A 15,022-nucleotide genomic window follows, 5' to 3' on the forward strand; every position below is an offset into this window, starting at 1 on the left:
CTGTGCCATGTGTCTTGCCACATAGGTGCCTACTGCCGAGAGACTCCCCGCCCTGCTGCACCTCTTGCCAGGCCATATCCAAGGGCCTTTGCCCTTGCCACCCTTCCTACACATGATCGCCATCTGAGGCAGCTTTTGGAGCTCCATGTATCTCTCTTTTCTTCTCTCTTCGATTCCTGCCCTCATGGCAAACATAACCCTACCCATGTGTCAGTCTCTCCAGACCCAAGTCCACCCCCCCATGCTCTCCTCATATGGGGGCTTACAGATGGGGAGGTGACCTTTCCAACACCCCCTCTCACCGACACATCTAGTCTCAATGTTAACATGTCGATGATGATGCTCCAGTAACTCCCTGGTTGTAGTCCTCTAGAACATTTAGATGTCAAAATCATTTCGTGGCTTTTCATCTAGTGGCTCCTGCTCCACCAGGTCTGCTTCCGCTTCCACACGCCATCCTGGTACACAGGTCCATCTCTGGTAGCACCTCCTAGCACCACCACCTTCAGCCACGTTCCCGCCTTCGAACTCCAGCAATCCAAACACCACGATCTTCCACTTGTCCCCCTCATAATGAGTGAACAACATGGAGTCTTCCAGGCACCATGCTCTGAGGGTATGTTTCAACCTGTCCTTCCTTTGGAAAGGTTTGCAACAAACGAACAATCTCGAGAAATGAAATCCCAAGAATATGCAGCTCTTCTTGATCTCCTCTGCCACCTAGATGTAGGTGTGAGGGAGTGTGTGCTGCTGCTCCTGCTGCTCCCAAGTGTGCTGGCTGCTGGATGTGAAGAATGAGGCTGGATGCCTCCTTTTATAGGCCCAAAGGTCCCCTTGAAGTGCCCGACTGGAACAGGGCTTCTGGCCGACTCAGTCTGCCCCTATAACCGACTGGAATAGGCCTTCTGGCCGACTCAGTCTGCCCCTATAACCGACCCCCTTGGGGTCTTTATAACTAGGGCTTGAACCCTCATTTCCATGCAGGGGGCACAGCCCCTATGTAGGCCAACTTGTGCCCTGCCTCCCCACCAACCTGTGGGCTATAAAACCAGGGGATATACCCTTCAAATCATGTGGAGTCCAGCCCCCCTTTGCCCTGCCATCTTCTAGGCATGGCAGGCTGGCTGGAACCAGCCCTATATCTGGCCGATCAAACTTTCTGACTCCCCCTCCTTGCTGCGCCACTTTCCAGGCCTGCTGCAGGTCCTGATCCTGCCCACAGCCTGTGCCATTTGCCTCGCCACATAGGCACCTGCTGCCCAGAGACTCCCCGCCCTGCTGCACCTCCCGCCAGGCCAGATCCAAAGGCCTTCGCCCTCGCCACCCTTCTTGCACATGATCACCATCTGAGGCAGCGTCTGGAGCGCCAAGTATCTCTCTTTTCTTCTCTCTTCCATTCCTACCCACATGGCAGACATAACTCCGCCCATGTCAGTCTCTCAAGACCCAGGTCCACCCCCCCCATGCTCTCCTCATATGGGGGCTTACAGATGGGGAGGTGACCTTTCCAACATAAAGGGCTGCCACAAAAGTTCTGGATGGAAGCAATCATGTGCTCAAATCACATTTTGAATAGGTGTCCCACTAAAGCACTTAAGATAGTGACACCATACTAGGCTTGGTATGATAGAAAGCCTGATCTGGGTATCAGTGATTGCTATTGAGAAATTCTATCTCAGTCTGGTTATTTTGCTGAGAGTTTTGCTACTGTATCTGGATCTGGAATTTGTAAGCTAGAAGTTAACTTTGTTAAACCGGTAAGGTATATGAGGGTTATTTTGATTCCATTGAGAAATCTTTATCACATAGTTGTCTGTGCTAAGCATCATTGAAAATAAAGAATATAATCAAGGGACGGACCTCATTTGCACCCGATCAGGCGCTCATCTCTTTTATTTAGCATACTGGGAGCCTGGCTGGGATCCCAGCTGGAGGCCTGATATGGCATGTCCTTGTGATTCTGCCATGAGGGTGGCCTGGATGGGGGCGTCTGCTCACTGTGCCCTTGGTGGCTGTCCTCATCCGGCGTGGTCGGGAGGGTCTGGTGCTCGATGGTGGCCACTGAGTGCGGTCTCATCTCCTGAGAGAGAGCCAATGAATGAGAATGTACGTGCAATATGTGAGAGGATGAGTGTTGTAACAGAGTAAAATGAGGATGGCTTGGTTTATATTAGAATGCACAAGCTACTATCTTAAATAGTCCAAAGTCTATAATATACAAAATGAGGCCCTGAAAACTCTCAGTCTCACAATTCTAGGCTTTCCTTAATAATATTTGAAAGGCCATATAAGATCTGAAACGTTCTGTGCATTTTGGTCAGTATGTTGAAATATGCAGTGAAAACTTCTTATATCTCTGCTCTTGTCCTCGCTAATATCTTTCAACTCATTCAATTTTCATAGAAGAACGAGTAACCAGGGAGTCTTTTCATTTTGAATCAATAGGACACGTTGCAAAAAAGAAAAATTCTGTTTGCTTGAACCAGAAGAGAGTAGCTGCAAAGATGTCTACTTCAGGTGATATTGAGAGATGATTTAAGATACTTCAAGTTTTGAAATTCGAAGCTGCCTGAGAGAGACTTGTCTGTGTTATTCAACCTCGTCTGCTCACCAACACAGCCACATATCATGTCTGTTGAAACGTAGGTATGTAGCACTGAAGGTCCTATCTTCCATTGCAAAAGGCCAATTGAAACGTATGTATGCAGCAATTAAGTTCCTGTCTTTCATTGCAAAAGGCCAATTGAAATATGGTCTCTTATCCATGGCAAAGGGAGTGAGTCTTTTGCCCAATTTTAGTGCTGGACCAGGTTTTGATGGCTATAAATTGGTGCCTGCATGCTCAAGCCTCTACAATTGGAGATGAGTTTAAATTTCCTTCCTCATTTGCAGAATTTTAAAAATAGATTAACCAAATATGCAAAAACCTAAACGTTATGAAAAAATTTTAGATTTGGAAGAGGTGGGTAATGGATACATACAGGCTTATGGAGAAACAAAGGCATGGACTAAGTTGCTTGTCAATTTTCTGTGTGTTGAGTCGTTGCTGCTTTTTTGTTACCTGGTTGCATGTATTGGAGGATGGAGATCCTCATCACAAAATCTAAGTATCTTTTAGATGTTTTCAGCCTGCAGAGGACTTTTGCATATGGAAGAAGCTGGCAAGGATCACACTTCCTGTAAGGTACATCTTCTCCCTACACATCTTTTTCTGTAGGAAAAACAAGCTACTGCTTTTCATGGGTCTTGTTAGATCTGAATTTCAGGGAGACTCAAATTTAGCTGACTGATTGAAAGGCGAAAAGGATTTGAATACAAAAAAATGCATCGAATGAAAATCAGTGCTAGGCTGTATCCATAGACGGTTTAAGAAAAAGTTTTTGTACAATGCAAAAGTATATGCTACAATTCTGCTGCTTCTTAAAAGAGAAACTCATCAAGCGTGAAACCTTTGTCAAAGTCTGTCACATTTAAGCCCATGGTGTCATGTCACTCGAAGGTCTGGTCTGTGACAACTGGGTCTTTTGTCTGTGTTTCCTGTTAGGATCTCTAGATTTCGCAGTCGTGCTGGAAGACAATGTGAAACATTCCACAACTAAAACTCAATCAAATGACAGGTGATGGCATCAAGAATATCCACCCAGCCAACCTCTATCAAAAGCAAGCACGATAGAATTTGACGTGATTTTTCCAGCAAGCCTTTGCAGAGCCCTCATCTCCCTAGACGATCTGAATGCCATGTGTAATCATCTGGAATCCCCTAGCATGCACCCTTTACCCCTCTCTTGGGAGGATAAACATTAATTTAATTTGCCCCTTGGCAATTCACACATTAAGGTCCACCTAGTTCCTCGACCTTAGATTCGTCTAGTCTATGCCATATCACCCACACCGAAGACCTTGACATTGATTCCTTTAACCGTATATTTAAAGCACAATAGAATATAATACAAAAATTGGTCCTCTAAAGGAAAATGTCCACCGACCCTTCCGAGGTCATATTATCTCGACTTGAGCATAACACAATGGTTTCACTACCAATGCAACTATGTGAAAACCACTCTGGAGTTACTTTCAGTGTGGGCAGTAAGGTTTCCAAGCATGGCATGTTTTTGGTGTTTTTGAGATGGCATCTCAAAATATACATAGGCAAAAGTCACTCCTAATCTCTTTATGGACCAGACAAGTGGAAGTAAATTGTACCTCTGCTCAGCCTTTCATCGGTTGCATTAGTTAACTTTGCAGATTCCTGCATGTTGTGATTTTGTGCCCTGTTTAAAGGTGTGATGAGGGACTGTATCGTTTGTATATGACAATGATTAAGACTAAACTTTCTTTCGTGGTTGACTTTTGTGTGAGGTGAGAGGTTGATGAGGATCTGTATTTATGGTGAGGAGTCAGATACCGATTTCTTTGTCAATCCTACAGGAGGATACCACAATGAACAAGGTCAGCTCAATGGGCTATGCAACTCTGGTTTACCTGCCAAGATTGGACAGTATAACCAATCATCTGGTTGTGCATAGTAAATTGGTTGTCCCAATGGTGGTACCTAAAGTCGTTACACGAGCCAGGATCTTAGCCGTTACAGATCAGTCTATAAAATGGGAGTTACAGATCAGTCCTTCCAGGCCATAAAAAGGTGGCCATTTCTGGTCATTTTGGCACATCAGTCAGCAGCACTTCAGCCTATAGCTCAGTCCTTCAGCAGAGCCTCAAGTCTTCACTTTCAGTGAGGATTACAGCAAGTGCGCCCCCATATTTCTCAGTTGTAAAGGAATAAGGAGAAGGTGTTTGCCTCTCTCCACTTCTACCATATAGGAAGGCTTCCGGCCTTTACCACCAACATTTGCAACACTCTCTACATATTAATAGAACAAATACGCTATGGCGGGGGGGAGGGTCTTTGCACCATCATTAGTCACATGCATGCTACACATGTGATTGAGTTCGGTACAGATCAATTCATGCTTCCACTTAGAGAGAGAGTCCTACAGGCTAGGAAGCAAGTAGTTTAACTCATGTGCCTGTTATAGAGCGGCTGTTCAGACTTACAAGATTTGTTGCAGCCCTTTCCAGTTTCAAACGCACCATCTGAGCATGTTGCTATAGACTTTTGTGACAGGATTTCCTAGATCACTAGAGGGTCATGAGACCAAAAGAACATTAGTATTACTCGATCACCCTCCACTAGATCATAGATCCACTTGCTGTACAAGACTGAGATGCTTCGTACATCCGCAGGATATCCATAGTTGTAACACCTTCAGTCAGGCATTGGTGGTGAGCCTTGTTGTTGGGCAGTGATACTTGGCTTAATGAGGTATGATGAAATATTAGCTGTTTAGCTTTGTCGAAATATCTGACGCAGGTGCAAAAGCCCCAACAGCTAAAAATTCTCAATTGTTTGTAGAATTTTGGACTTTAGAACAATGAATTTGTACAATTGGATATATTCTAGTATTACAATGGTATATAATGAGGTACGATGAGATGACAAAGGTTAACCAGTAACTTAAAATTTTGAGTATTTACCCTAGCTATTTGGATAAAACCCCGATCACTAGGATATATTAATGGTGGGAGTGTGGAGTTATTCTGAGTTTTTACCTTAGTTATGAGCAATTAGAAAGCCTAGGTTAATGAATATTCTTAGGCCTCTTTTAATTAAGGTATGGATGGGTAGAGGGGTCATGGGGCTAGTTTTAGCAAGTTCTTGCTAGAATAATCAATGTTTAATTAGTTATTCGGCTATTTGATTTATTAAATGCATTATCCTTTGTAGCCTTTTACTTGCTTCACATTAATCAGTTCTCTCATAGGTGCAAGATGGAAATGGAGGGCAACAAGAAGAGGTCCTAGAGCAAACCATGCTTGTGGGGAAAAGACCTTTGGTGTGCCAGAAGCCCCCATCCTTAATTATGATTTGACTTGGGATGTTTGTGCAATTTTGAGCCCATTTGCCGAACTGACATGCAGCTTGAGTCCCTCAATTATCATCCTCCTGCTGTTGTAGTTCTCCAACTGATCTGCAAATTGGGATACCGCCTCTTGGAAGCCATGTTCTTGATGCAAGAAGATAGAGTTGTTGCTTTTGAGTGCCATAAAATTCTGATAACCGGTCCGGATACCTGGTCTGCAACAGAGAGTTTCTTGCTATTGTTTATGCTTATCCCACATGGAAACATCAGTGATGAAAATGGATCATCACTGGTTGGTTTGCTGAGGACATGCAGTAGCACGCTGACGTCTTGCAGCGGTGTTTTGAGCATCATATGTGATTCAGTTGCGGTGATTCATCTTTTTGACCAGGGTTTGGGAGCGGATCTTACGATGCATGACATATTCCTTTCCTAAACCTTAAAACTTATGGATGGTTGGATGGATGGACTCTTTTGAAAGGGTATCGCTTTTGGGGACACTTCCTATGAGGCACAACCCCTCACAAGAGTGACAACCAAGAGCCACACCTTTTGTGAAGAGGATACTTCTATTTATAGCATTTTAATGTACCCAGGGACTCTTCACAAGAGGACATACTTCTTCATGCACACACCCTTTGGGGCACACACACCTTTCATATTTCACTTTCTATATAAGAAGGGCCTCATTGTATGGACATTGGATAACACAACTCAGATGATTACATGTGATAAAGGTTTCATGTTCTCTGTTATCGTTACAGTCTCCTTTTTGCTCCTTAGCTCATGTTAGATTATGGGACTCTTACGGTGCTTCTGTAAAGCTGTCTCAAGGTTCCTATGGGTAACCTCAAATCTTTTGCATAAAAGGCACCCCCTTCTTCAGGTGCTACACTCCCAGACAATCCTATCAATCATTATATACCTGTACAAATTTGGGAGCAGGTACAGTTTCAAAACACGAACACAAACATAAACTGCAGCTTTTAAAATTATGATCGTCACTCCCTCAGTCATGCCTGTATGTCCCTTGCTTCTCCTCATCCTACATCTGCTTGAAAGTGATCTAGCCCTCTCTGCTCCTGCCCTTGCCTGTAGTCTCCTCTTCCCCTCCTAAATATCAGGCTTGTTACACCAAAGAGTGAGGTCCTGTATCATTCCTAGGTATGTACTATCAATCTCTCTCTGCTAAGGTACATCACCCTTACAGTTAGTATCTTGTGCTGTACGCATCCCCCCTTTGAATGCATTTATCTGAATCCATTGTAAAGAAGCAAAGCCAAAAGACCAGATATCAAGGAATTAGAAATCAATATGTTCCTATGCCCTAAAATTTATACTATACCATGACGGTTGTGCACTCTGAACTTACTAAGTCAGAGACAGGAAACCAGAACATCAGAGAAAACCCCCTTTATTAGCACAATCAGAGGGGCCCTGCCTTTATGATATCCATTGATATGTCGCCATGCTCATAGAATTTTTATTACAATTGGAAAAAGTTGTAAAACTGATGAACCTCATGCCATATTGGTTGTATATCTTTGTTGAGTGGCATTGATTGTATATATGGATATGTGTGCGTGTGTGTGCAAGAGAGAGAGAGAGAGAGTGTTACGCTCTAGCCGAGGTAGCATGACCTCGGAAGAATCAGTCGACATTTCCCTTATAGGATCTATCTTTGTAATATATGTGTTTGCGCTTTATGTAAATGATCGGGAGGGATTAATGTCAAGGTCCTAGGTGAGGGCTGATAGCACCGGACTAGATAGATCTGAGACCAGGGGCCTAGTGCAAAGAATGTGCCTAGGGGCAAGGACTTAAATGCATCCCAAGAGAGGGGTGAAATGTTGCATTAGAAAGGCCCTATATGGATGACATGTGGCATCTAGATCTATCTAGGGAATTGGGGTCTGTCAAGGCTTGTGAGAGAATGAAGAATTGTGATTTACGTGATTTCGTAATAGTTCTCTCTCTCTCTCATGCTTGAAGTTTGGCAGTTTGGCTGGGTGGACAAGAGAGGTGCTACTCCCGTGATCTGCAGTAGTGGTTAGGATAGAGATTTATGGTAACATTTGGTATCAGAGCGACGGGTTGTGTAGGGGTAAGACCTGGGAGCAGCGCAAATTAACGGGCTGAAGCGTGGTGACGGAGCAGGGGCCGTGGGAAGGCCTGTCGTCAATCGCCTGCCAGCAAGTAGTCTTAGCCTGGATGTTCCGTAGGTGGTGATTCGGCGACGCATGGAGGTGTGGGCTGGTCGACGTGCAGTAATGGGATTCACCTGAAGGGTTGCGTGAGCTCGTGAACGACCTGTGTGCACGTAGTCCGGGGGAGTGGTCGGAGCTGTCGATGCAGGGATTGGTGGTTTGGGAGCGCTGGTGGCGAATCACAAGAGGGTGATGACGAGAAGACTGCCGACGAGATCCGTGAGGAACGGCGCTCACGTGGAAGGTTGTGACGTGCTGCGGTGAATCGACGCAGACAGTCCGTAGGTTGGCGTGGGCAGCGCAATCTGGAGGATGCGCGACACCAAATAAGGCTTTTATTCACAGGCAGACAGAGCGTGGAGGTTGCAGGAATTGAAGACTCGAACTGCTTGGAAGAAAAGGGTGTGGCTGTTCGTGGATGACCAGGAAGCTCTCTTCAACCCCCTTAGTTTCATGTTTTTTTCCCCTCCTTGATTTAGTCTGGTGAGGCTACATTGTTTTTGTAGATAGGACCTCGTGAGTAATCAGCCTGTATGAGGCTTTAATGCTGTAGTAAGATCAGATTATGCTTGAGGATATGCCTGTGGGCTTCAGTCAGAGTAAAATGCAGTAGTTTCCCTAGTATAGGGAAAGGCGGGATTGAATATATATGCCTGTGTCAAATACGTAATTAGTGTGCATGTCAGATTGCAGGAGTTCCCTAGTATAGGGAATTGTGTTCGGAGTGTCAGTACCCTGAATTGTGTCAGCTTGTGATTACGGTGTTCTAGGGGTGTTTAAAAAAAAAAAAAAAAAAAAAAAAAAAAAAAAAGCCCCAAACCAAAACACTTGCTGAACTAAATGGAAGCAGAAGAAGGAGCTTCCAGGAGGGACCCTGGTGAATCAGGAGTCCGGCCGACCCAGCAGGGATCGCGCCCAGTAGCTCACACTTTATCTGGCAGGATTGCATTGTTGGAGGATGCCTTGCAACAGTTGTTAGCGCAGCAATTACAAGCCAATGCAGGGCAGTCCGAACTTAGGAGAGTACTACAGAGTATGTCTGCCAGACCTTCTCGAGAGGAGAAGGGAAAGGCTCCAATGGAACCGGAGTCTAGTGTCCATACGGTCGAGCCTAGGAAGGCTAAAGTGCCAAATATTGCAAATTACAGACCGGAAAAGTATTCTGGTCGGATGAACGACCGTAGCTCCGATGTCATTGAGACATGGTTACACAAATGGGACGAGGCGTTCGCCATTTGTGAGATCAGAAATGACATCAAAAAGATCCGCGAGGCCACCCATATGTTTAGTGAGGCAGCGGATCGGTGGTGGATTAAACAACAAAAAGACGGGATAGCATCCACTACCTGGGAGGGGTTTAAAAGAGAGTTCAGGAAACACTTCTTACCTCCTGACGAGGCATCCCGAGCTTGGGATCAATATAGGAACCTGCGTCAGAGAAATTTATCAGTGGCAGAATACACTGATAAGTTTCGAGAGAGTGTAATGAAGGTTGACGAACCCCTGCCTCAATCAATCCAAGTGAAAGATTTCATATTTGGATTGAATGACCGAATAAAAATGGAAGTTCGGGCTAAGTACGCGAACACGCTAGATGATGCAATAGCTATAGCCTTAAACTACGAGGATGCCAAGGGCAGCAAGCCAAGTGGGTTTGCACAGGTTGGAACCCAGTATGGGTATCCAAAGAAATCTGGGTTTAAGAAGAAGTGGACTAGTAAAGGGAGTGGTTCGCAGCCGAGTGGTCAAGCCAAGCAGGCGAGACCGGCTGAAACTCCTAAACCAAGTACCACCATTGGAGTGAAGAGAAAAGTAACTCCAATGGCAGCCCGGGCTTGGTCTAAGTCTCCCTTGAACCCGGAACAAAGGGAAAAAGCGAGGAGAGAAGGCTTATGCTTTGGTTGCCTTCAACCTCATCAGTGGAGAGATTGTCCACGTAATAAAGATCGTCGGATGGCTGAGATGGTGATCTCAGAGTGCGACGTGGAGATGCAGGGAAGTCCCAGAGCAGAAGAGATGCAGATTCAGCTAGCGGGATCTTCTCAGAGATTAGTACCTTGTTTGTTCTGTGTGTCTGTTACTAAGTTAGTGACGAGTGCACCTGATAACATCCTATCTAAGCTCGCAGCAACGGGGTATACAGCCTTCAATAATACGGAGTTAATCAAAATGAAAGGGCAAGTGGCCAATCATGATGTCATTGTGTTGTTTGACTCAGCGTCAACTCACAATGTGATTAACTCCAAGCTCGTGAAGAGGCTGAAATTAAAGACAAGTCCATCTGACTACGCGTATACAGTCAGGATGGCTGATGGAAGTTCAACTGAAGTATGGGACCAAAGGGTTACCCAGTTGGAGCTTCGGATTCAGGACTATGCTGAGAAGCTTGATTTTGAAATAACCAAGCTTGCTCATGCGGATATAGCCCTGGGAATGGCGTGGCATTCTAGGAAGAATCCAGCCATTGATTGGAAAAAGCACGTATATCAATTCAAGATGAATGATGTGCTTTATGTCTTGCGAGGTGAAAGAGATATACCTCAGGGACCGTTGGTTTCCGTGATGGAAATCAGAAAGGCTCAAGTAGAGTCTTTATACCTTTGCACAGCATCGGTAGAGTCGGTGGATGAGTCTTCGGCTAGCACTGATGTTATGCAAAGTGATGAGATGGCCAAGCTGGCTAATCTTATAACAGAGGAGTTCTCTGAATGTTTTAGGGATGAACTACCTTATGGGTTACCTCCAGAACGGAAAGTTCAGCATAAGATTGAACTGATCCCGGGGGCAGAACCTGTAAATAGACCTCCCTATAGAATGAGCTTTACTGAAGAAGCGGAGGTGCGTAGGCAACTGGAAGAATACCTCAAGTTGGGGCAGATTCAACCAAGTTTCTCACCTTTTGCTTCACCAGTGATATTAAAGAGGAAAAAGGATGATACGTTTCGCCTCTGTATAGATTACAGAGCATTGAATAATATCACTGTTAAGCACAGGTATCCGATGGCTCGGATTGATGATTTGCTAGATGCATTACATGGAGCCGTGATTTTCAGCAAGATAGATCTTAAGTGCGGCTATCATCAGATCCGGATTAGAGCCGAGGATGTGCATAAAACCGCTTTTAGAAGCAGGTTTGGTCATTATGAGTTTTTGGTAATGCCCTTCGGACTTACCAATGCTCCAGCGACCTTCGTCATGCTTATGAACGACTTACTACGACCGTATATCGGAAAGTTCGTAGTACATTTTATTGACGACATTTTGATATTCAGTAAAAGTCTTACTGAACATCGTGAACACTTAAGGATAGTGTTCAGTACTTTGAGGAAAGCCAGTCTTTATGTGAATAAAAAGAAAACTATACTGTGTATGGTTAGGCTTGAGTATCTAGGGTTCATAATTACTCCACAGGGGTTAGAAATGGATCCGAAGAAAGTGGCTGCGATACTAACTTGGCCAATCCCTCAGAGTCTGACCGCGTTGCGATCATTCTTGGGATTTGTCCAGTTTTATAGAAGGCATATCAAAGGATATTCCGGAATAGTATCGCCATTGACTGATCTGACCTCAGATAAAGTACCTTTTATTTGGGGACAGAATCAACAAGAAAGTTTTAACACCATAAAACAAGCTGTGGTCTTAGGACCGGTGTTAAAGATAGTTGATCCCCAGAAACCGTTGTTCCTAGAAACCGATGCAAGTGGCATTGCGGTAGGAGCAGTCCTCCTTCAAGAGGGAAGGCCAGTAGCCTTTGAAAGCAAGAAGCTTTCTCCCTCTCAAAGGAATTGGCCAACTCATGAATTGGAGTTGTATGCAGTTATCCATGCTTTGAAAACATGGAGGCATTATCTGTATGGTTCAGAGTTTTATGTGGATGTGGATCATGATACTCTGAAACATTTCTGTAAACAGCCTGACTTGAGGGGCCGCCAAGCTAGGTGGGCAGAGCTCATGCAGGAGTTTAATCTAACGATTCGGTACCGAAGAGGAAAAGACAACAAGGTAGCTGATGCGTTGTCTCGCATTATGCACAACCTGAGTTTCACGGTATTAGAGAGTGCTCTAATGACCGAGATCAGAGAAACTCAGAAGGTGGACGAGTTTGTCCAGAGCTTATGGCCTAAGGCTCATGTGTTAAAACCCGGGGAAAATGAAAAGGATGACCTGGCATCCAGAAAAGGCCAAACTTATGCAAGATATACCATAAGGGATGGTATGCTAGTTAGAAATGGCAAGGTTGTAGTACCTGGTCAGAATGATCTCAGGCAGAGAGTCATTCGACAATGCCATGATAGCCCGTGTGCGGGACATCCAGGTGTCGAGAAGACATATGATCTCGTGAAGCGAGACTTCTTTTGGCCAAAGATGAAAAAGCATATTCATGAATATGTGACACGGTGTTTCTCGTGTCAGGTAAGTAAGGCCGAGCGGGTGAAGCCACCCGGACTTTTACAGCCCTTGGAAATACCACTAAGTAAGTGGGAGAGCATTTCCATGGATTTTATTGTAGGACTACCTGCAACACAAGGAGGGTATAATTCTATCCTTGTGGTGGTTGATCGTCTAACCAAGATGGCTCACTTCATTCCGACTAGAGAGTCTATTAGTGCCCCGCAAGTAGCGGAGTTGTTTATTAGACATATATTTCGTCTGCATGGATTGCCTAGATCCATAGTGTCAGACAGAGATGTCAGGTTTACCGGTCATTTTTGGACAGCGGTATTTGAGACACTAAGGACTGAGTTGGGAATGAGTAGTGGGGATCATCCTGAGACGGATGGTCAGACGGAGAGAGTCAACCAGACTTTAGAGGATATGCTGAGGGCATATGTGTCATTGAGGCAACATACATGGGACAAGTGGTTGCCATTGTTGGAGTTTGCCTACAATGACAGGAAACATTCATCTACTGGGTTCAGTCCGTTTGAGCTGAACTATGGTTATAGGCCAGCCAATCCAACTATAGTTGGAGTACCTCAGAAAGTGCCTAGTGCCGCGAACTTTGTAGTTCAGATGCGGGAGATGCTAGCACTTGCGAGAGCTAATATCCGCCAGGCTATGGATAGAGCCAAGGTGTATGCGGATGAAAATCGGTCTATAAGAGTATTTGAAGAAGGAGAAAAAGTTTTTCTCAGAATTCCTTCGCACTCGAAGTCGTTGACTTCAGGAGAGTGTGCTAAGTTATCACCTCGATACTGTGGGCCGTGGTTAATTCTAAAGAGAATAGGCAGTGTAGCCTATAAATTAGAATTGCCACAGGGGTGTAAGGTGCACCCGGTTTTTCATGTTTCACGTTTAAAGAAATTTTTACATACTGGTGACTCACTAATCGAAGGTGTGGTTTTGTTTCAGGAGATAGAGGATATTGCAAGGCGCAAACCAACAAGAATCTTGGACCGAGGAACAATGCAAATACGAAATCGGAAGATACCCACGGTGTTGGTTGCATGGCATGGTCAGCCTCTATCCGAAGCTACCTGGGAGTCCGTATATCAGTTGCGGAGAGTGTTCCCAGACTTTATCATCGAGGACGCTGATGTCTGAAGAGGGAAGGAATGTTACGCTCTAGCCGAGGTAGCATGACCTCGGAAGAATCAGTCGACATTTCCCTTATAGGATCTATCTTTGTAATATATGTGTTTGCGCTTTATGTAAATGATCGGGAGGGATTAATGTCAAGGTCCTAGGTGAGGGCTGATAGCACCGGACTAGATAGATCTGAGACCAGGGGCCTAGTGCAAAGAATGTGCCTAGGGGCAAGGACTTAAATGCATCCCAAGAGAGGGGTGAAATGTTGCATTAGAAAGGCCCTATATGGATGACATGTGGCATCTAGATCTATCTAGGGAATTGGGGTCTGTCAAGGCTTGTGAGAGAATGAAGAATTGTGATTTACGTGATTTCGTAATAGTTCTCTCTCTCTCTCATGCTTGAAGTTTGGCAGTTTGGCTGGGTGGACAAGAGAGGTGCTACTCCCGTGATCTGCAGTAGTGGTTAGGATAGAGATTTATGGTAACAGAGAGAGAGAGAGAGAGAGAGAGAGAGAGAGTTCATTGAAGCTTTTGGCTCATTTGTACAGGCTTCAGATGAAGGAATAATCATGCAAAGATCTGACCAGCGCTTTGCAGCTCCTGGAGAACCTTCCTGTGTAGTGTGTGGCCGATATGGTGCATATATCTGTGATGAGGTTAAACGTTTTCCAGTGATGAAAATTGTTTTGATTTGATGTTTAAAAAGAAAGCTGAAGAAGGTTTTAGCCCTGTCCACCCTGTGGTTTGGGGATGGCCAGCTCTGAACCTCATGAAAGAAGCAGTTGCTCAGTGAAGATAGCAGATAGTTGTAACTGATATTTCATGGCCTTGGCAGACAGAGGATGATGTTTGCAGCATGGAGTGCAAGGAGGATCTGTTACAAATACATGCCCTTGAGCATGCAGAAGTTAGTTCAACAAAACTGTATTCCCTGTTCAGTTTTTCAGACAGGGCTTTAATACTCTTCACACTTATTTTTTGTTTAATGTGTTAGATTTACAGCCATGCTTGGCTTGTGGTGGATAGCTTCTAATATATTGTTATTTGCACATTCAAATTGTCTTTCACTAATGTCAGTCAATTCGTTGGGTTAGCGGCCGGGTTCTATGCATGAGGAGAAGGGCTGAGACCCTGTCATGGAACTCTAAAGGTTTTTTGCACTCTTCAAAGCCCCACAGAAACAACGTTGATGCTCACTCGACTACAAAATAGGTCTTTACTGACTAGATTGATGGAGTTCTTAGAATACGTTTTAAAAATAGTTCAAAGATCCTGTGAATGACGGAGAGGTGTCCACATCAGCACTTCTCAGTCTTTTCAGTTCACTTCTGAAACAGCATAGACATGCTCATGATAGAAATAT

At 44.7% G+C, this 15,022-nt stretch overlaps 1 protein-coding gene across 4 annotated transcripts in view; it reads left to right on the top strand.

Annotated features, from left to right (window-relative positions):
* LOC147895444 (uncharacterized) overlaps positions 1-15,022 on the top strand; it is a 76,750-nt gene that overhangs the window by 10,962 nt on the left and 50,766 nt on the right. For 2 of the 4 annotated variants that reach the window (XM_087383891.1, XM_087383888.1), the window contains exons 7-10: positions 2,446-2,517; positions 3,129-3,184; positions 14,208-14,315; positions 14,495-14,566. In XM_087383891.1, the coding sequence (XP_087240017.1) occupies positions 2,446-2,517; positions 3,129-3,184; positions 14,208-14,315; positions 14,495-14,566 (308 nt within the window). The remainder of the gene's footprint in view (positions 1-2,445; positions 2,518-3,128; positions 3,185-14,207; positions 14,316-14,494; positions 14,567-15,022) is intronic. The other 2 variants (XM_087383890.1, XM_087383892.1) reach the window with 1 other exon arrangement.

This window comes from Dipteris shenzhenensis, chromosome 13 (assembly GCF_047967505.1).
Source record: "Dipteris shenzhenensis isolate YYH24624 ecotype China chromosome 13, Dip_SZ_1.0, whole genome shotgun sequence".
Lineage (NCBI taxonomy): Eukaryota > Viridiplantae > Streptophyta > Polypodiopsida > Gleicheniales > Dipteridaceae > Dipteris > Dipteris shenzhenensis.